General features: G+C 32.8%; 1 protein-coding gene across 6 annotated transcripts in view; it reads left to right on the top strand.

Moving 5' to 3' along the window:
* PTPRK (protein tyrosine phosphatase receptor type K) overlaps positions 1–23,982 on the top strand; it is a 733,127-nt gene that overhangs the window by 356,454 nt on the left and 352,691 nt on the right. For all 6 annotated transcript variants that reach the window (XM_044676955.1, XM_044676950.1, XM_044676951.1 and 3 more), the window contains exons 4-5: positions 19,385–19,466; positions 21,740–21,855. In XM_044676955.1, the coding sequence (XP_044532890.1) occupies positions 19,385–19,466; positions 21,740–21,855 (198 nt within the window). The remainder of the gene's footprint in view (positions 1–19,384; positions 19,467–21,739; positions 21,856–23,982) is intronic.

The following is a 23,982-nucleotide window of genomic DNA, read 5'->3' as shown; positions in this document are numbered from 1 at the left end:
TTGGACTTGAGCTGAGACTTGAAGAATGTCCATGAAGCTGAGAGGCAGAGATAAGGCTAGTGAACATTTCAGTCCTGGAGGGCAGTGAATAAAGACTTAGATTTAGGAGATGAAGTGTGTTGTGGGAGGAGTATCCATTTGGCCAATATTGCTAACATTTTAGATTATATGGAGTGAATTGAAATGTAAGAAGACTGGAAAGGTTGGAAGGGCCTGGGCTGGGGACCACTTTTGAATAGTCCAATGAGATTTTATTTTTGATAGTGGAAATTAGAAGGAAGTCACCTGAAATCGTTTTTTAAAGTTTGTATGTTTTAATTATTGTAGAAACAATTTTTGACAATTGATTTCTGACAGTATTTGAATCAAATTCTCTCCCTCCATCGCTCCCCACACTCTCTGAGATGGTAAATAGTCTGATATAGGCTATACCAGTGCTTTCATGCAATTTGTATTTTCATATGCCCCTTGTTGTGAATGAAGACATATGTCACATAAGCAATTAAAAAAACCTCATGAAGGAAATAAAATAAAGGTTGGCATACTTTGATATGCCATCTGATTTCAACAATTCCTTCATTGGCTGTGGATAGTGTGTTTTTGTTTGTTTTTCATGATCTCCTTCACATTATTTGGAACTTCTTTTTGCTGATAAGAAATTAAGTTCTTCACAATTATCCACCTGAAATATTTGAGAGAAGATGAGAAGGAATGTGATATCATCAGAATTATACTTTAGGAAGGTCACTTTGATTGCGGAGAGAAGGATTGACTTGAGTGGGAAGTCTGGCTTCGAACTTCCACTTTAAGTAAAACTCTTCCCTCTCAAATTTTAATACACAAAATTTCTGTTTCAGTATACAAAAAGAATGTTGATCCCTAAATTGCTAAATCTCATAGACTTTTCTCAGACCCCATGTTTCTTGACCTCTTTGTACTTTTTAATGTTATTAGTAATTTTCTCTCTAGAGAGCATAAGTTTTCTATTAAGTCACTCTTTTGCCATTTCTTCTTATGTCTGCTTCTTTTCAGGCTGTTAATCTAGTTCATTATTTGTCTTTTATCACCTTAGGAGAATGTAAAATTCTTGAGGGCAGAAAATGTCTGGTTTTTGTCTCTGTACCTTTAGCTTGTAACACAGGGCTTTGAATGATACATGATATACACTTAATAAATATTTATTTACTGAAATTGAGTTAGCATGCTATTCTCTAAGGCTATGTCCTTGGCCCTCTTCTTTTTTTATCCTTTCTCACCTTGTGATCTCATCTAATTTCAATGGATTTTATATGTCAATAGCCTCATACGTTTATTTTTTAGTTTTTAATTTTTTAGCTTCATCGATTTAGATGTAGCATGGGTGCTTTCTTATTAAAGAGGTAGAGATGGAGCCACAGATTAAGTGACTTAGTCTAAAGCAGGTCTTGAACCTAAGTTCTTCAAAAATCCAGTGCCTTATGTACTCCCAAAACTGTTTATTTATATGATTTACTCATTTGTATATTTATCCTTGCTTTCTCTCTTAAACTCTAGTAAATATCATCAGTTCCCTCTTACTCTGTATCTTTCTTCTCCCCCTTCAACTTCCCTAATTGGTCTCCCAGTGCCACCTTGCATCCTCTGCATTCTGAATTCTCTCAGCTGCAAAAATAAGATTCAGATGTATCCATGCCACTTCTGCTGTGGTGGGGAAGGGAGCAATTCAGTGACTTCTTATTGCTGACAGAATAAAAGAGAAATTTCTTAGCTTGACCTTCAAGTGTTTCCACAATCTGGCTCCAGCAAGTCTAGTCTCATTGCATACTACACTCTCTTCATTTGTCTCTCTATTCCAGGGATGGAATGAGGAGGATGGAGTGAAATGTTTACTGTTCCATAAACTCCTTCATATTCTCTCTCTTACTTCCTTGAGGATCAAATGAACCAAATGAGTCAAATGATATGGTGACAATTCTCCATTCTTACCTGTGCCTCTCAGAATCTTTAATTTTCTTCAAGTTTAAGTTCAGGTAGTAACTATCCCCTTCATCTCTCACAGTTATCAGTATTTTCATCCCTTGAACTTTGTAGCTTATTTCTTTGTATTATATTGATGATGATGATAATGATGATGATGATGATGTTTTTCCTGTAACATGTAGATACAATTTTTGACAATTACTTTCTGATTGTGATCCATGTTCTCTCTCTGTGTCCCTTCTCACACTCCTCTCATCAATGAAAGATAACATGATATGGGCTATACATGTGCTATCATGCAATATATATTTCCATGTTTGTCCTGTTGTGAAAAAAGACATATGACTTATGTAAGGAATAAAAACATGAAGGAAATAAAGTAGAAAATGGTTTGTTTCAATCTGCATTCAGACTCCATCAATTCTTTCCAAGGTAATGTATAGCTGTTTTGTTTTTTTTTTTAAAACCCTTACCTTCCCTCTTGGAGTCAATACTGTGTATTGGCTCCAAGGCAGAAGAGTGGTAAGGGTAGGCAATGGGGGTCAAGTGACTTGCCCAGGGTCACACAGCTGGGAAGTATCTGAGGCCAGATTTCAACCTAGGACCTCCCGTCTCTAGGCCTGGCTCTCATCCACTGAGCTACCCAGCTGCCCCCTGTTTTTGCCATGAGCCCTTTTTTTTTTTTTGGTTTATCTAGTATACTTGCATTATTGACAATAGTTAAGTAATCCACAATTAATCATCTTTCATGTGTACAACCTTCTCCTGCTTCTGCTTACTTCCCTTTGCATCACATCATTTAAGTCTTTCCAGTTTTGTTTTTTGAGATTGTCCTGTTCATCATTTCTTATGGGACAATAGTATTCTGTTATAATCATATATCACAACTTGTTTAGCCATTTCCTAATCAATGGACATCCCTTCAGCTTCAAATTATTTGCCCCTTTCTGCAGTTTTGATATTACTGTCTCCCTCTCCTCTTAAACATCATTGTTTTCTGTGATGTTGTTTGATTTTCTTCTCAGTTTTCCTTGTATTGTATTTATTTTTTGTATATGTTTATTCCCTTAATTCTCATTCCATAGTAGAATGTAAGCCTCTGGGAGAGAGGCATTATTTCATGTTTATTCTTGATCCTTAGCATCTTACCTACTGCCATTCACATAGAGGAAGTTTAATAAAATTTTGTAAAATAAGTAATCATTTTTAAAATAAAGGATGATCATGACATAGAGAATAATAATAGCACATTCCATACAGTTATTAGGAGGATTAAAAGGTATTTGTAGATATTCTGTAATTACAAAATTTGTAAACGATAAGAGCTATATAAATGCTACCTAGTATTACTGATGATGATAGCAACAAGGACTGTGGCTAATAATTGCATTGATCAGTGTTTTTAAGATTTTTCTTTTTACTTTTATAATATTTTTACTGTGAAAAACGTTTTTGTTTCTACTCAATTCAGTGTGCATGAGTTCATACATGTTTTCCCAATTTCCTCTGAAACCATTGTTTTTGTAATTTCATGACATTTTTATGACACAGTAATATCCCACTATATTTAAATATTATAAATTATTAAATCTTACTCAATTGATGAATATTCCCCTTAGCTTCTTGTAGATTATAAATAAGAGTTCTTTAGTCATACTGAATTAATGTTGTAAAAAATCATGTTTGATAGTATGAAACTAAATGTGATTTTTGGAACAGATTATTGAGGTGTAAGGAACTTTTGGGGGGATGGAGAAAAGCCCTATCCTGTCATCCACAGTTGGTCGTCATACATTACTGCTGTCATTATATTCCCTTATCCTTTTAGAACAGAGGTTCTTAACATATTTTTGTCATGGATTCTTGTTTGTCCGATGCAACCAATGGAATTATTATCAGAATATTTTTAAGTGTATAAAATAAATACATAGAATACAAAGGAAACAAATGATACTGAAATATGGTTATGAAATTAAAAAAATGAGTTGAATATTATTGTGCCATAAAAAGTGACATGATCATAAAGAAACATGGAAAGACATATGAAATGATATAAAATGAAGTGAGCAAAACCAGAAAAAATGTTGTGTATGGTAATAATTATGATGATTTACTGTGAATGACAACTATTTTCCACAAAGAAGGGTCTACTAGATCCACTCTAACGAACTCATAACCAAAATGGATATCCACTGCCATAGAAGGAACTGATGTAGTCTGAATGCAGATTGAAGCATTCCTTTCTTTATTTCCCCCGTCAATTTTTTCCTAGCATGAGAAATAAATGGCTTTTTTTTACAGCATGACAAATATGGAAATATGTTTTATATGATAATACTATTCACAACTTATACCATATTATCTTCATTCTTGTGGCAGGGAAAAGGGTAGAAGGAAGAGAAACACATCGCAAAATGACAGAAAATGAATATTTAAAATTATTTTGACAGGTAATCTGGAAAAAAATAAAGATTATTTCATAAAAAATAAACAAGTTCATGAACCTATTTTTGGAGTGCCTATTTTTAGAATCTGTACCCTGAATATCAAAGCTCTCTTCTCTTTGAACTTTTTGCAGCCTGGTTTTAGATTCTGTCTCAGTAAAGGAAAGAATTTTCCAAGAATTAGACTTTTCTAAGAGTAGAACAAGTTACTTTGTAATAAACTCCTTGCAAAGGAAAGGAGCTATTTCTGCAGTGCTTGTTACACACCTTTTAAAGATTTTGTAAAGGTATTCTTGCATTTGGGTTGAAAATTAGAATACATATCCTGAAAGGTACCTTCCAATTTACTCAGCTTGTTTGTAGCTGGGTATTGGTAAAGTAGAGTAGGAAAGTTAATAGATGCTGGGGAAAACATAATAAAATTCAATTTAGTGCAGTAGGTTATATAAAAGTAAGCCAGGTAAAGAGATTCATCTCCTCTAGACAGCTGGTATAATCCAAATCAGGACAACTGATCAATTTTTACTCTTTAATGGATTCTTTACAAAGGGAGATTTCAAATGGTCATTATAATTATGAAGCTTAATTCCAGACTTTTCATTTGACCATCTTTTCATTGAATCAAGGCATAGTGAAATGCATGTTAGAATAGGCAGAAATAAGGCATAGGTTCAAGCTTTACTTCTGTGACCAATCTTAGACTGGTTCATTTACTTTGTGATTATGTGAAAATGTACAAGTACTCAACTCCCCTTTAGTTGTATTAACTATGATCCCATCAAACCTAAAAAAATCAGAAAAGCCCCAGCATATAGGAAAAGCCCCTCATTTATAGGAAAATATAGCTCTTAGGTTAAATGGCATTATCCTGATACATTCACCACATCAAGTTCCAGCCTTCCTGAAGGGGGTATCCTCCTAATTAACCTTTTTATCAAATGGTCTAGGGTTGAAGTCAGGTTTTAGTCTAGATGTAGGACTGATGGCTAAAGCTGATAAGCCCCTACAGTGTTTTCCAGAGTTTCTAGCCCACCTTTTCTCCCTCAGGCAGGCACTCTTTTTAATGCAAACTAAACAGACTGGATTAGTAAGAAGTGAGGGGATTAAGCCCACATTTGCTTGTGAAAGAAAATGGGGATTAGATGAAGAGGCTATTAGCTTAGCCTTGGGTTCATAAAATTTATCCCTAAGTCATTAGACCATATTTTTAAAGTACAAAGTCAGAAGACACATCCCCAAATCCCCCAAAATAGTGCATATGGTAAAGACACTGGTTGCTTCTGATAATAGAGACATAAATAATTTCTATCTCACTCAGGCCAAAGGTAATTAAGAGGCCATTGTATTCTGAATGGGGTGGGATAATCCTGTCATACCAGGGACAATGTCCAGAAGAGACCTGCTTACTAATGACTCCTACTAGAGAGATGTGGAGGGGAGCAGCCCAATTGCTCCTTCCTTCCTCCAGGTTTCTAGTTAGGAACTCTGGTGAACTCTGTGCTGCAGGGATGGGTATACCGCGTTCTTGGGGCATTGGGTCATGCAAGCTCACAGAGAGATCTTTATTGCCATCTCTAGCATGTGTGCCATAGGTTTGTCATCATAGCTCTATGCCTTCTCTGCCTATTTGACTGTTGTCCATGCCTCACCATAATTAATACATATACAGCCCTTCCAAATGTATATTACATTAGCAATCCATATTTTTTTTTTAGTTACATAGCTCTAGATGATATCTTTGATTCCATTTTGTGAATAGACTCTTCCATTCCTAATATATCATTGCCTTTTCAAACCCATTTTGTATTTTGTCTTTGCCTTTTGGATGGTTCTCAACTTAAAATCTTCTGAAACTGTGCTATTCATAAGTTGTAATATTTAGATTGACTTGAAGAACATTGGTGTTAAAAAGATAGGATCTTTTGGTTTCCAGAAGAAGCAATAAATCATTAAAACTGTGCATGAGGATAGCTAGATTCCTCAGTAGACTGAGAGCCAGACATATAGGTGGGAGGTCCTGAATTCAAGTATTCCTCAAGAAACTTCTTAGCTATGTAACAGGAGGCGAGTCACTTACTCCCCTTTCCAGTTGTCTATGTCTTGGAAACAAAACACAACATTGCTTCTGTGATGGAAGGTAAAGGTTTAAACAAAAACTATGCATGATTTATAAAGGCAAGACAACTTTCCTTTTGTTCAGGTATAGCTTTAGTTCATTGTTTACCTGTTGTGCGTGTCCAAAAAATATCCACAAATGAAAGAACTCTGACGGCTATTCATCCTACTGTATCTGAATGATAGACATTCTTATCATATATTTGGATATAAAAGAAACTTGAGAGATCTACCTCTTCATTTTCCAATTGAAGAAAAAAAATGTAGAGGTAGAACTTGAATCCAAGTTCACTTACTCCAAAGCCAGTGTACTGAGCTGTGTGGTGGAAAATTTAGAAAACTAACTTTATACATAGAGAATTACTCTTTTATATTATCTATGCATTAGACATACTCAATAACAATAAGAAATACCTTTGGTAAGAAAATGACTTGATATTTCATATCATCATCATCAGTAACAGAACTGACAGTATTCTCTGTTAGATCTTTCAGGAAATTTGTCAGTTATATGTCCAAGAGACTCCTTTCTGGGGGATAATATTTTATGTAGTATTTTTTCCTATTAAATAAATATATTTTCCTACATGTGCAAAGAGATTCCAAAACATTCCTAGCAATATCTTTGTCATAGTAAAAACAAAACAAAAACTAGAAAAACTTCTTTGATTATAAAATGGCTAGAACAATTTCGTATGTGTGTGTGTATATATATGTATATATGTATATATGTGTATATACATGTAATGGAAAACTATTTTATAATGTAAAAGTATGGTTATAGAGAATTCTGAAAAACATGAAGAGGATATATGGATAGATTTAAAAGTAAGAGCTAGGAAAAATAATAGTTAAATAAATTCAGGTTAATAAATATATAAATGAAAGCTGAATTAAGATCAATCATGAAAAATATGTCTAAGATGAATGTCAGTAGTAAGATGTATGTGAGAGACTGGTATAGGATGTTGTACCCATGGTTACTCTATTCACTTCATTATAATTTTATAATTTTTATGATTTATAAGTAATGTATACTTAAGAACTAACATTAAACATTTTAAGACATTATTTTCTTAAAATTAAGAGAATAGTATTGGGGAGAGAATTGTGATATGTTTGTGGTTTAAAAACAAAACGGCATGATAGTATATTGTGCACATTATTGGACTTGAAATCAGGAATACTTGGTGTATAGTACTGAGTAATAACTGCCTGAGTTACCTCATTTTTATGATGGGGATGAAAATAGCACTTACTTCAAAGAATTTTTATATGATTATCAAATATGAAAATATATGGAAAGTGCTTTTTAAACCTTGAAGTGATATTTAAATGAAGGCTATTATTACTATTGCAGTAACTTTCATTCAATGTAACTTGAAAAAATAAAATTATTTTTAACAATATTGAGATAATATATTCTCCAAACCTCTAAGTAAAATGTGTTATCTTAATGTTGTAGGCTTTCACAAGCTAAAGCTTATTTCTTCACAAATAATAAGCAAGTATTCCTTCAATTCCAGGTGTATGTTTCATGTTTTGGAACATGAAGATACGTGTTGTTATTGTTTTAATGTATTGATCATGACTTTTATGTAGTAACAATGCTCCCTGATATCACACTCAATTTTTTGTTGTCCCATATTTGTTCAGATATCTTGATAATTGATCACTTGCTAGAAACATTGCTGAGCCTGGAGTCAGGAAGACTTGAGATCACATCTCTGATATCTATCTCCTTTATCCTTACCGCATTCACCTTAGACCAGACTGGAGATGTTCTGGTTTGTTTGTTTGTTTGTTTGTTTTATTCTTTCAATGCAAAGAGATGCCTGTTTCATATTGTAAAAAAAATTGAATTGACATTTTGTTAATTAATTTGAGATTCCAAGAAGAACCTTTGATAAATTCTCCCTATTTGCTGCCACATCCTTTTTTTTTTCTTGCTTCCATTTGAACATTGAGAATGTTATTATGGTACGTTTATGCCTCTAGAAGGATTTCAACTAAGTTATTGGATGTTTTTCACATTTCACAGTCTTAGATTACCACTAGTTATGCAACGATAAGAAACTGTGTAGAAAGTGATTTTATTTTTCCTTTTTTTTCACATCATAGTGTGACTGGATAAGACTTAATGATGACCATTTTGTACTGTTCTGTATCTTGTATAAAAATAAGAATAAGTCAGTAATACCTTAGCATTTACATAGACCTTTAAGGATTTCAAAACACTTTAGAGATGTATTTATTCATTTGATGCTCTCAACAATCTCGAAAGATAGGTGCCCTCATCTCTGTTTTATAGATGAGGAACTCGAAATGAGAGAGGTTAAGGACCTTATTAAATTTCCTGCTATGACTGAGGCAGAATTTGTAATCAGGTTCTCCTGATTATCTCTTCATACAAAATTATTAGATTATTATTCTATTAGCATAATATAAGTGAATCTCTTATCTGTTGTTTCCACATAGTAAGTAAGAAACACACTTTTATATTAAGTGCTTGGGTATTAGAAGGGAGTGATGGCTTAAGTTTTGACATCTATTCAAACTTTAAAAATTTTTTGTAGTAAATGTTCCCACCTGTTTCCTCCCTCCTTCCCAATTCCACATTAGAGAAGGTAAATATTTGAGAAGTTTATGAAACTATATAATACATGGTTCCAAATATCAGTTATTTATCTGGAGGTAGATATTATCTTCCTTCACAGGTTCTTTGTAATTGATTTAAATTTTTATATAACTCAGAATAGTGTAATCATTCCCATTTACTCTTAAAATAATACTGCTGTTATTATATACAAACATTCTCCTTGTTCTGCTTTTTTCACTCTTTATTAGATAATACAAATGTTTCCATTATCCAAACAAAATCATTTCTTACTACACTCTACTGTTCTGCCTGGATCACATACCACAACTTATTCAGCTACTCTTCAACTGATGGGTATTCCTTTAATTTCTAGTTTTTTTTGCCTCTACCAAGAGAACTACTATGTGAAGTTTAACACAAATGGGTTCTTTCCCCTAATATCTTTGGTAGACAGACCTAATAGTTTGGGAAAGGAGTATGGCTAAGTTTTAACATCTATTCAAGCTTTGGTTAATTAAAATTAAGTATCTTACCTATTCCTTGTCATCATCTTGAGATCCACTTATTTATTTAAAACTTACCTCTCTTTTATTATCTTGGGTTGATTTTATCCAGGATTTCATTCATCTCAATTAAAACTAGGATGGTTTGAAACATACATTAAACTTCCTTTAATTAAACGCTATTATTATAGATTCTTGTCTATGGACTATATCTCATATATAGTCTATGATAATAAGAGTTTTTGAAAAGATTCAATTACTTTACCAATAAGTAACAACTTGTTTTTTTCAGCTATAGTTGTATAAGTGAAGTGATATACCTTCCCATGTGCAAGATTAGACCTTTGGTGCTAAAATTTTTAAGATTCTGCTTGTGGGTTGTAACCAGACAAATAACACATCTTTAAGAGTTGAAAAAAAATAGCCATGTAATTCAGTGCCATGTTGATAAACAAGCAAAAGAAATTGAAACCTTTACCAATCATCTTTTATTTTTTTTCTAAGGCAACTAATTGTAAAATATAACACCAATGTTTGTGTATATAACACAGCTTTGATTGTGAAGTTAGAGAAGTGTCATTTTACTGATGAATTTTTTGTTCTCCACTGCTTACTTTCTTCAAATTTTAAAGTAAGGTTCATAATATATACTTTTTGCAGGAGTAAATTCCTGACCACAGGGCTTAGCATATAGGAGGTGCCTAATAAGTGCTTGGTGACAGTCTAGCCAACTCCCTGAGGGTAGGAATTTAAGAGAAGATATTTTCATATTTAGATGATTTTAGCTTCATCCCATATATTTGAAAACATTTCTCTCCTGCCTATCTCACTGATACCCTTTTTCAATTGTTAGAAGACATTACAGTGAATCTTTTAAAAAATCTTTTCAGCTTTATGCTCCACATCTTAAGAGTAGTGTCTAGTAGTAACTAGTTGTATAATACAATTTTCCATCATTCCCAGGCTTTCTGTTACTTTCCTGAGATTAGGAAAAGAAAAAAAAATAAGTTCTGAAAATTAAAAAATCCCAGTTACTTCATTAAATTACTATAGAAACTTAAAGGAGAGGAAATTTAGTTGTTTGATTACTCCTAATCATTACCTGGGCATGTTAGGTAAAATACAAAATGAATCTAAGTTTGAAATGTTTAAGTCAAAATACATGGTTGTATCTCTGAATTTGAATGGACTTTTGTTTATAGTACAGAAAGAAAGTATTTGGAAGTAGGTAAGAATTTGTAAAAAGGTCAGTGGAAAGAAAATGCATGCCCAAAGTCTTTGAGATAACATTTTTCCTCATTTAACTCAATTTAGCTTAAAAGTAAAAACATGTAATGACAGACTTACACAGTTGGCATCATTTCGGTGCATTTAATGAAATATCTTTGAATACAACAGAAATAAATCATTATATTTTCTCTCCCTTCCCTCTAGGATATAGGGCAAAGAAATGGCCAGTTTTCTTTTTTTGAGTATAAAGAATAGAGGGCATCATCAATCTAAAACTTCAGTCTCTTTTAGTCACTAGAGCATCAGGGAGTAGAATAAGTTACTTTTAGCTAGTAAGATATATAGTTTTCAGGATGTGCCTCAGGGATACCTTTGGTCCCAAGAGACTTTGTGTGTGTGTGTGTGTGTGTGTGTGTGTGTGTGTGTGTGTGTGTAAGATCCCTTTTTAGGCATGCTTTTCCTCTTTGTCGGTATCAAGGGTGAAGTCCATGAGTGTATAAGACCACAACAGCCATCTTCAAATATTTTTATCATTGTCACATAAAAACATTTTAGAATTGTTCTGTTTATCAGAGCACAGAAAAAGGAACAATTGGTAGTATTTACAGAGGTAGATTTGGGCACGAATTCTCCTTATCATGTAAGAGTTTTTTTAAAAATACAATAGGCTACTTGGGGAACTACCTTTTATCAGAAATCTTCCAGCAGAAAGTGGCTGAGCATTTATCAGGTTTAATATTGTGCAGATTGTTTTCTTTATGTGTTGAACTAGTTTTATATCTATAATTCATCTTAGGTCAAATTATTTGCATTCTGAAATCATTTACCAAGATGATGACTCTTAGGATTCCTTATGTATTAGACTGGGCATGTACCAATTATTTTGGTACTAGTAAAGAAGTAAAGAAAAATGTCAGAGAATCAATCCTCAAAGGATTTTAATGGAAAAAAATTAAGAACATATTATCTCATTAGTTGTTGCTATTTTTTGCCATTGTCAGTGTTTAAAAATCTATTATGGTTTGTAGCTATGTATTCTGAGTTTACCATCCTTTAAATAATGCACCTGGGCATGTGATCTCTTTTTGAGACACATCTCCACAATGAACCTAAACTTCCTCAGTTTTGAGTGACAGAATTGGACTATAAGATATATCAGGCCTATTACAGCTTCAAATTTATGATCCAATGAATACAAGTTATGGCTTAGCAAAGAAGATTCTTTTCACTTTTTAAAGTTAAATGGAAAAAAAAAAATCCTAGATTTAAAAAGTTTTACTACAAGTGTTTGACTTTCTGTATTTAAGATCCTCTAGGGCCCTGTCAGCAGAAAACTGCCTCACAGCATCACTTAAGCATTGAAATGGAAGTAATTGTGTTTTTGTGGTTTCCAAATTAGCTCAGCAAAATTATTTAGGACTTTCTCCAGGGAAAGTCACTTTATTATGTCAACAAAATTTTATGAATTAGGTAAAAATGTATTAAATACCTTTGTCCTATTCTCTCCTCAGTAAAACTACCTTTATTTAGAAATCACATTTATAAAAGGACACTTGGGGTACCCAACACTGCTATGATGTTTTAGCCAAGATTTTGGAGCACTTTCAAGCTTCAATTTTTCACAAAGTCTATGTTAAATATTTAGGGTCTTCATTTGTATCAAAATACTATTGAATAAACTATTACTACTTGTACTTAAGTTCCACATTTAAATGAAGTATTGCACTTCCTTATGTGCTATTATATTCTCTATCTAAATTTTTCAATTGCATATAATAGAAATCAGTATTAAAATAGTTGTATTTATAAATCCTGTCACGATCAATTTATATTACCAGAATCCAGAGTATTAATTGAAGTTTTTAAATCATAATAACAAAAAAGTTAGGTTATTACTTGTATGAATACAGTCATATATTTTAGTTGCTGGCACATGAATATTTTAGATTTTCACTTGCTTGACAATATCTTTAAATTTGTCTGTCTCGGTAAGATGATATTTATCTCATACCCCTTTCTTTTCAGAGGTGGTTGAGTATGAGTTTGGGAAATTTCATCTGTGGTCAGATTGAGTTTATTTATATATTGGTTTATTTTGCTGAACTGCCTTTGTTTTCTATATTTTAATCTATTTTTGTCACAAGGGATGATTTTCTGTTTAGATTCAGAGGATAGTGTAAATTTGGAAACAAAAGTGATGTAGAAATGAATACTATTTTTTTAAAGTGCTGTTTTTTTTCCTTTTTTGGTAAAATTGCATTTTGGGTATATAGGTAGCTAATAGAAGTGTCCTCTACTCAGGCAAACTAAAAGCAAAAAATGCCACTGTTCTTCAGAAATTTTGCATGTATGAAGTTGAATTAACATGGACAAGAACAAAGTTGTCCTTATTCTCATTACCTATTTCCTTTCCACTATTTTACTCTCTGCCTCTTGTTAATCAGTAGTCCTGAAATGTTGCTACAGTTGCAAAAATTAGATGAAAAGAGCCACCTTCAGGATTTCAGGTAATGGAGTGGAGGAAAAAAAAACCCAGCAAGCAAATAAAGTATAGCTCATTCTATGCCTCAGCAGCGGTAATAGATTTTTTTTTTTTCTTAAATTGATATGTGTCAGAACTACAAACACATTCTATTAAGTACCCATCTTCTGAGAATGCTTAATCTATTAGCTAACTGACCCATTTCTACAAACTTTTGTTAATTTGCATAGTAGGGATCTTTCCACCACTACCCCTCCATTTTGGGGGTGTAGTGGGGCCTGGACAGAAGATTTTTATGAGTTGAATGCTCTGTTGAAGTGAGAAAGCTGATTAGATCTTTACCAGTCAAGGGATATAGTCTTAGACATTTCCTCTGGCTTTTGTTAATGATGCAAAGCCAACACCTAACAGGGAGAAAAAGGTCACTGAAAAGAGAAACTAATTATTTTCTCACAATCAAGAAACATTTCTTTAGTTTCCTTTTTAACAAAGGCCGAGATTTATTATACCCTCTTAAATGAAGTAGAATTTAAATGAGCAAATAAAATACTTTTCTCATGGAAGCTGGACTCCTAGTTCCCAAAATACCTTCATAAGCAATGGAATTTTTAACAATTTGTAAAAGTAGAAAGAGTCTACAAGTTAAAATAACTTCAGGAAGATAATCTTAAACATTAAGATAAATAGCATATATTCTTAATCGATTTTTAGCATATTATTTAAAACCATGTATTGTCAATATGTCCCTGGACTTGTCATGCATTGATGTGAGTATTGCATTGCCATATACATCCCTATTCCATTCACTCTGTAGTCATGTTTTTTTCATCATATCTGTTTTTGATCTGATAGGATATCCTATTTGATTAGACAACTAAATGGAATGTGGAATAAAGCACTGCAGCTAAAGGCAGAATCTGAGTTCCAATATGACCTTAGACACATATTTGCTTCATGACCTTGGGCAAGTCACTTAACCTCTTTATGTCTCAGTTTTGTCAACCATGAAATGGAATCAAAATAGCACCTATCCCAAATGATTTTTGCTTTCCCTTTCTCTTTTCCTTTTCTCTTTCCTCTCCCTCCCATACCTTCAGATGTATCCTTTTTAAGACTTAGTGAAGAACAACAGAGAGAAGTGGGGAGGGAGGAAAGGCGAATGGAAAGGAACATTCTCAGTCATACAAGTATCACTAGCAATTTTGTGTGGGAAAAGCTGGGTATTTATTGTAAAGAGTAAATTGGAGTCATTAAAAATTATAGTACATTTCCCCAAATATGCACCAGCTCACTCTCTTCCATCTTTTTAATTCTAAGCTAATCTAATGTTCATGCTCTCTCTCTCTCTCTCTCTCTCTCTCTCTCTCTCTCTCGCTCTCTCGCTCTCTCGCTCTCTCGCTCTCTCTGCCAATAAGTGGTCTGACCTTTCAGCTATAAATCATTCTTAACCAGGAGCACATTTCATTTATTTATTTTTATATGAATTACTGGGCTAAGCTTTTTTGAATATTTTTGGATACCATTAAGGAGGCCCATTAATATTTTATGGCTTGATGTAATCAGCACCTATCTTTCGAAAGGGAATCCATTTCCTATTTGAACCTTGTATAGAACATCCTTCAGAATGGTGATTAAAAAATTTATGGCCAGAATGCTTCTCTGTTGTCTTCCTCTCTTGACCATAGTCAGAAGATTATTGACCATAGTCTCTTTTTTGTTGCATTTATCTAGAAATACAGGTCTCAGAAACTTCTGATTTGGAAAAGAGCATTTAAACCTGCACTTTCTTCCATTGAGTTTGTCTTTTTTTGATATATATTTAAACATGGTAGGATCTTATATTTATGCATTTCAGGCAATTAAATAACTATTTGTATTTTCACCATCTTTCCTTCTTTCTGCTGTTGATCTTTTAAAGTGATTTAAAGACATTTCTTTAAAAAAAAAAAGGTTTATCAATACTCACCAACCTTTTCTCCCTCTTATCCCATGAAAACCCTCCTCCTTTCAACAAATATGAATTGTCCTGCAGATCAAGTCAAGACATCAGGCACATCCTGTGAATGAATGTCTGGTTCTGCCCATCAAGACAATCAGCTCTTTGCCAAGAGCAATCATCATTCTCATCTTCATGATGACATTACTTGCTCTTATCACATACTCAAGCAGACATATGATGATGTACAGTTTTATTGCTTATTTTCCTCTTTTCTACCTGGATTCTGTTTAAGTGGACATCTATTGTGGTACTGTCTGTACTCACATTGAACAGATATAATGAACTAAGGCTTAAACATTTGGTTTTCAGAGATAAGAATTAGTCTTTGGATTGCACTGATTGTTTTATTCTTAGTGTTTTTAACTATAACCTCTATCAAAGCACCCACTTTGGGTTTAAAGTAGAGTGACTTATGGAAAATGGAATGCCACAGTGAACATATCTATCATTTGCCATCAGGACGTAAGCATAAGAATGGGAATGATGCAAGAAAAGGCAGAAAAGAGCACTGGGAAGGCTTGAATGTCCAGAAATTAAAGAGTAGACAACCATTTAATTTATTTTTACATGTCAATACAATTTTTAATAATTATTTTCTAACATTTTGCAATCCATGTCCTCTCCTTCCTATCCCTTCCCACTTCTCCAAATTGATAAGTAATATGATATGTGTTGTACATATGTTATCCTACAATACATATTACCATTTTCCTCATACTGTGAAATAAGACACATTGCATATACTAGAGAAAAATTCATGGAGAAAATAAAATGAAGAAGTGTACATTTCAGTGTGCGTTCAGATTCTGTCAGTTCCTTCCATATTGAGGGATAACCTTTTTCATCATGAGTTCCTTGTGATTGTCCTGAATCCTTGTATAATAGGTAATTCATTCACAGTTGGTCATTGAACAGTATTGCCATTACTGTGTCAACATCCGTCTGGTTCTGTTTATTTCACTTAGCATTATTTTATATAAATCTTTCTAGGTTTTTTTGTGATTGTCTTGTTTATCATTTCTTGTTTCCCAATAGTATTCCATTACAATCATATACCACAATTTGTTCAGCCATTCCCCAACTGATGAGTTATTTACTTCTTAGAGACATTTAATCAATGACTAAGTATGTAACTTAATTGATTAATTGCTAGGGATATACAGCATATGGTCATATACCTTGGAGGAACTGCAAAGGTGAATAAGTCAGGGTCTCTTCTGTTCTGTAGCCTACGTTGTTGTAGGGTTCATTTATAGTCTACCAAATATGTCATACTGTATAACAAATGTACCATAATTATAGTCCAGACCAGTGATGGGCAAACTTTTTAAAGAGGGGACCAAAGGAAAGGAAGGGCTCATCTGTCAGTCTGTTTCTAAGGCAACTCTTTCAAAGTTTCATGGTATTGTATCCTACTCATTGTATTGCTCAGATTAGGAATAATGTTGCATAGCCAGAGAGAACATTTCAGGGAGCCGTGTCTGGCCTGTGGACCATAGTTTGCCATCACTGGTCTAGACTATAATCAGTCTGAATGTACCATTTACTTGGTCAAAGGAAATATAGGTAAAGCCATCATTTGAGACATAAAACTAACATGGTGGGTATCTCTATTTAGATAGATTAGAAGATAACAGTATTGGGCACACTAGAATACAAGACAAGACAAAAGAAAAAAAAAAGAGATCCCAGAAAGAAATAAAGATAAGCAAGATAATTTTCAAAGCTATACATTGAAAATATATATCTAAGAAAACTCAAACTGTACAAAATAAAGATCTGCAATTTCATGTACAATCGCTCACCCTTTCTAGATTTGTTCTTATATATGAAATCACTCATTTAATTTATTGTTCGTTAAATTCATAATAAAATAAATTAAGGAAAGCAAAGGAATTCTGAGATTAGAGAATGGAATGAGCACATTTGGGACACTTAAACTCTCTACAGAGAGGCATTGGACCTTCCTCTGACCCTATCATAATAATTCATGTACTTTTGGTGAAAATTATTGCTAAAGACAGACTTCATTAATATTCTATACAGCTCTTTTCCCATCCTATAATAATGCTAATGCAATGATGTTTTATGATGTCAGACTTGATTATCAGAATTAAAAATGATGTAGGAAATATAGAAATCTATCCCCAGATCTAAATTCATCTTTTCTATGCTACACTATGTTTTCCCTTTATATGTCTTTGGCAGGGAACCATGCTTCCACAACATGTTAATGCTAAACACCTCATCCACCCTTACTCCCACATATAGTAGTTTCTTTTGAATTGCATAATGGATTAATTTTTCTCTCTTAAAAAAACCCTCCTACACATTAGTTAGTTAATGTCTTTTCATGTTGTTCATTTTAGTCATGTCTGTGATATCCTCCTCTTTTTTTTTTTTTTTTTTTTTTTTTGCCAAAGATCCTGGAGTGTTTTGCTGTTTCTTTCTCCAGCTCATTTCCCAGATGAGGAAACTGAGGCGAACAGGATTAAATTATTTGTCCAGAGTCATACAGCAAGTAAATGTCTGAGGCTGGATTTGAACTAATGAAGATTACTCTTCCTCATTCCAAGTCCAGTAATCTTATCTTTTGAACCAGATAGCTCCTCTTCTCATTGTACATCTCTAAAATTATGTGCCTGGCCATTGGAAATGGATCCTCCTACACTCTCTGGCACAGGCTTATTTAGCCTTTTATTACTGCTTTTATTTCCACTGATCCAATATTAATCCAATCCAATAAACATATCTAAGTACCTGTGACACTCAGGAAAAGTAGTTTATTTACTTGAATTTATCTTTGTTCTTAAGTAATGTTGTACAGATCATATAATGTCTTTTTCTCCCTCTCCCACTAATCTGGAAACTCAGTCTTACTTTACTATTTCCATCAAATATAAGGAAGGTCTAGGGCAAAGAGCACTTAGATGGGAGACGAAAGATTGGCATTCTTGTCCCAGGCATGTTGCTTATGAACCCAATGACCTGCAGTAAATTCTACTTCTTTCACTGTGTCCTTAACTCCACTTTGTTCGTTGTTCAGGTCCCATCTCCTAGAGGAGCTCTTCCTAGTACAGGTATTCCTTCCCCATTGCAGAATTCTGCATGGCAGTTTTGATATATCATGGCTTGGCATAAGAAATTAAATAAGATTTTTGGTAGAATTTTATGGAAGCTGCAGATGACACATTAAAGCCAGAAAATGACCCACAAAAACTTTAGAAACCCCAAAATGTATAAAAAATTTGTATCATGTTGTATGATACCAACATATTTTAATACCATAAATATACATAATTTCTTTTATTATTAACATTCCATAAAATGAAAAAAACATCAGATTTCTTTGGTAATAAGAGAGCGAAAAAAAATCTGATACTGTCCCCTAACCCCTGTGATTTTGAAGGCATGTCTATACTTAATGTTTTTCTGTATGTTATCTGTGTACTTATCTGTGAATATATTGTTACTTACAGGTAGAGTTAGTTTCTTTACAAGGACTGTATACTTTTGTCTTTGTATCTCCAATGGTTAACATATAGTGGTTATTCAAGAAATATTCACTGAATTAATTCACCATGGCATATTTGTCCCACCTTCTTTACAGAATTTTTTTCTTGAGTATCATGTGAGATTTATTAATGAAATGTAATCAGAGAAGCTTGACCCCTTTATTTACCATGTTTATTTTTATTTTTCAATAGTGTGCATGTGTATATGTGTGTTCTCATGTATATTTATGCAACATAACTTATTTTTGGAGACCGCATATTGCCTACCAGAGATAAAAATAATAATTTTCAGTTGGGTTTTTAAAAACTGAGTGACAACTTCATCTCAGAAAAATTAATTATTGCTCTGGTATTCCTGTGATCCATCTGTGATTAAAGTTTAGAATATGATCAAAATCCAAGATGTTATATAATAAATATCTTTTAATCTTTATGGAAAATTCAGTTTAAATAAAAGTCATATGTCATCTACACTCCCTCCATGGTGGGAACCATGCAGAAATGATTGTTGTAAACATTTTTCCTTTCATTCTGACAGGTAATATTTGAGGCTGAAGTCTCAGATGGGAGGAATGGCTATATTGCCATTGATGATATCCAAGTTCTGAGCTATCCTTGTGGTAAGTGTGATTAAGAGTTGTGTTTTCCTGGGGCTTTTCAAGACCTATTTGATATTGGCACTGACTTGAGTTTTTATCACTTGATCGTTCTTCTCTTTTCCTGTCTCTAGCATTTCTCTTTACTGCCTATTGTAACCATTTTATGGCTATTATAGTAGCTTGTTTAAGAAGTATTCTGCAGTCTTGAGGAATATTTCCCATCCCTGCTAATTCAGTTCAGTTTTTAAAACTTTTAGTACCTATTATGTGCAAGGTTCTGTGACTATAACTAAAGAGAACAAGAGGTGCACATATTATGGATTAGAAATGAATTTTGAAGTTATTATCCAGTGTCCTATAGAATATTAGTACTACAAAAAGAAATTTTCATTTATTTAAATTTATATCAGTGGAATATTGTACAGGTCATGTAACTTCCTTCTTTTCCCTTTCCCTAATACTGACTCTTTTTTCATCAATTTGTTGATTGCTATTATCTCCTGTGTAATTTGTCCTCATCACCTGGATATTTTTTTCCCAAACTGTTTAATAAAAAAGAATGGTATGACACCTATAGTTAAAGGTAATTATTGTATAAAGGGACAGAATTTACTTGAACTTTCTTTTAAGGTCAGAGTAGAAAGCAATAATCATCAGTATTTTCATGTATGTATATGTTATATTGATTTATTATTTCATACTTGCATGAAAATTGTCATATACACAGAAATGTTTCTTAATGTGGATACAATATTTTGCTTATATTGGGGTATTTCTTTTAGAAGAGACTGGCACCTTTGTAGTTGTAGCCTTATACACCAGACTATATTTAGAATTGGAAAATAAAAAGCCAAGTGTAGAAACTTGTTTTTCCTATTCTACTCCAAGCATTCTAATAGATTCTTATATGACAAATTGGAGTGTTGATGAACCTGTTTTACAATAAATATACTGTTTCACATATTATGGTCTATATGTCAAAATGAGACTTACTCCTCTTGGCAAATCATATCTGTTAAAACATAACCATTATTTAGAGTCATCAAAGCCAGATTTTGGACAACTATCCTATAAAGTCCTGTCCCGTTACACCTGATTGACAAAGGGCTTATATTTATGGTCTTGAGTATTCAGTGATCCTCCTTGGTGGGTATGTGTGAGTGCCCACATATATATTCTATCATTGATATTATAGGACATTATTAAAAATAAGTGCCAGTGCTCTACTTTTATTGTAGTGGCAACTACTTGCTTTTCCTAATATTTTCTGGAGAATAGCTAACACCTTACTAGAATCAATTATAGGCAGCAAAGTTTTAACTGTCTCCTTTACTTTTCATTTTCTAAGAATAAAAAGGGGGAAAATATTCCCTTCATGGACTAATATGTATCAAAGATTCTTTCATAATATTAATGTGAAAAAATAGGTAATATCTAGCTATCATTTGAACTTGAAAAAAAGAGAGATGGATTCAAAGATAGCTAAACAAAAGTTGATAATATTAACTTTAATTTAACAATATTAGTATGACATTTAAATGAGCTCCATATACTTATTATTATTTCCAGTTTTTTAAAAAAGCATTAGAAAACTTAACATTAACAGATAATTCTACAGAAAACATATTTGAGGGATTTATAACTTATCTATCCTTCAACTATAGTCATCACTTTTGTCAGTCTAATATATCACTTGTGTAGCTTTCCTGAAGCTGTTCATATATAAAGATTTAGTCACAGAAATTGTTACCATACTCGATGGCACCTCAATTCTATATTCTTTAAATCACTAGAGAAAACTATAGCAATAATACTATGGGCCTGGAGGGTGGGCGGAAATGAATGAAGCTTTGGCTAATTAAATAGGTTGTTTGCCTATCTATGCCACTATTACAATTTTTTTATATTTTCAGATAAGATCGTACTTGTTTCTGAATGCTTACATTATTTTGCCTGATGTTTTCTGTATTTATTTTGTTATTTTTTTATTTCAATTTGTAATGGTTTTATTATTATTCACTTAGATAATGCAATAGTTGTCACCTAGCAATTATTAAATGCCCATTACATTTAGAACATTACATATATTGGAAATAAAAGGTTACTGAAAGGAGGGGAAAGGAGATTTATTTTAAAAATTCATGAAAATATCCTTCAAAATCATTTTTCTTTTCTTGGAATTTGTGTTAGCCAATTTTAGAATTATTGCTTTTGTTAATCATGGGAAATAGAAATATGTAACATGTAAGTCCATGTGAATTGTGTTTGTTTCCCTTGTTTTCTTCCTTCCATAGATAAATCCCCTCATTTCTTGAGGCTGGGTGATGTTGAAGTCAATGCAGGGCAAAATGCTACATTTCAGTGTATTGCTACAGGGAGAGATGCTGTGAATAACAAGTTATGGCTGCAGGTAAGGCTAACTGGCCTATTGGGCTAATATGAATACATTTGGTAATGAAAGACACACAAGCAGAGATTATATTTTAATTCACTTTATTTTGTCATGAAACTTTTCTCTGCTTGGGTGTGAGCTGAAATTCTTGAGATTTATCTTTTTTTTTTTCCATTGCTCTTCATTTAAAGATGTGGATTAATTTATGAAGGAATTTAAATACGTCTTCTGCCAGATTAGGATCTTGTTAAATTTCATTGATCCTGTAACTTCTTTATCTTCTATTTAAAAAGAGTTCCTTCCAATAGTTGGAAGTGAAAGGCATAGAAAAAGAAATTTTCTTTCATTTTAAAGTGCTTCCCAAACTAGATTTACTAGAACATTGTTCATAAGATGGAGAGCTGTCAGTATGATAGATTACATTTGGAAAAACCTTTGGGGCAATATTTTCAGCAATGTGTAGTCCAACAATAGTAAATTAAATTGTTCAGAGTTTAGGTGCTTGATGGATAAACTCATCATCCAAGATCAAGGTTAGGTTAACTGAGGGATCGGTTTAAAAATCATACATAAGGAAATTTTATATATATATATATATCTGTAAAATCAGATTGGCCAAGGAAGGGATACAGTAAACAGAGAAGGAAGATTAAGGTGGGAGTGGAATGTGGAGATTATGTCTCAAGCTTTGGAGAATGGACCTGTTTAGTGAACAGAAATGAAGTTAATTTGAAATTCATAGAAACTTAGTAGCTGTATGACTCTTAATTGAATCAGATAATATTCTCAACTGCAGATCCTTGTCTGTAAAAATGAGAGTGTTGGGTTACATGCCTCTAAGTCCTCTAAGTTCCCTTCTATTTCTAAACATGTGGTTCTATGATTCATAATACTTTGACAAACAGAATCTTTGAGTTAAAGGGACTTCATGAAACATACAACTTAACCCAAATATGATCAAAAATCTCTCTGCAACATGAATAATATGTAGTTATCTTACTTTTGTTTGAAGATATAAATGCGATCATCATTGTGATTTTGCCTAAAGACTGATATGAAACAGCCAACTACCTGCTATGTCAAATCAGTCTTCTTTAGGATAGCTCCAACTATGAGGAAGTTTTCATTAAACCAAGACTCATATGACCCCTTTGCAAATTGGTTGGACATTGCTAGTCATAAATAAGTTGTCTGAGAGCTACTTTTTCTTAACCAGCTCAGAATAAGGAGAGAATTTGCTAGGCTCAAGTTCTAGGATGAATAAAGGAAATGTGGAGGCTTGGAGGGAAGTAAATAAATGGATGTTTGTTTAGATAGCTATTTAGTCTGCCAATTTGTGTACATATTTACTATTGCTTATCTTTTAGTTCTCTGTAAAAAGCAGGATTGCTGTTGACAGTAATTCTGAATTTATAGTTGATAGAGAAAGCAACTTTTTACCTTTTTTTTCTGAAACCTCTGAACCTTTAGAACCTATACAAAATTGTAATCAAGTCTTTGCCTTGAGGAAGCTTTTGGATATAACCTTTTCTTTATTATACTAAAATAAAAAATGAATTCCTTGAATGATATTTCCAATAAATTTGTGAAATGGATAAACAGAAATTTTGGGGTAGAAGGGTATGATAACTATCTTCTCATATTTGAAAGATTGTCATAGAGAAGAAGAATTAGGTTTGTATTGATTGCTCCCAGTTCTACCATTTGTGGTGAATATGTCAAAATGCTAAGGATATGTAGTTAGCCTTAGTGTAAGCAAAGGCTTGAAACAAAACTACACAACAATTAAATGGGTTACCTTAGTTGTTAAGTATTTTTACCCATATTGAAAATCTTAGACAAAGACTGATTGACAGCTTGGTTTTGGTTCTTGTTTATTTTTAAAGATACATTTATTCTTTGACAATGATTAATGTAATATTTAGCAATTCTCAGTATAGGTGGTAAAACAAAACAAAACATTCTCTGTGTTGGAATAATATGTACATTCTACAGAACACAAAATACAATGTTAATGTTTTTTTAATTTGTCTTGGTTTTCTCCATGTACCCCCCAACACTCCTCCCCCCAAAAATCTATATATCTATATCTATCATCTATATCTATATCTATCTATATACATACATATATATATATATATATAT

The sequence above is a fragment of the Gracilinanus agilis genome, chromosome 4, assembly GCF_016433145.1.
Source record: "Gracilinanus agilis isolate LMUSP501 chromosome 4, AgileGrace, whole genome shotgun sequence".
NCBI lineage: Eukaryota > Metazoa > Chordata > Mammalia > Didelphimorphia > Didelphidae > Gracilinanus > Gracilinanus agilis.
The sequence above is the reverse complement of the archived record's forward strand: the minus strand, read 5'-3'. Positions and strand labels throughout refer to the sequence as shown.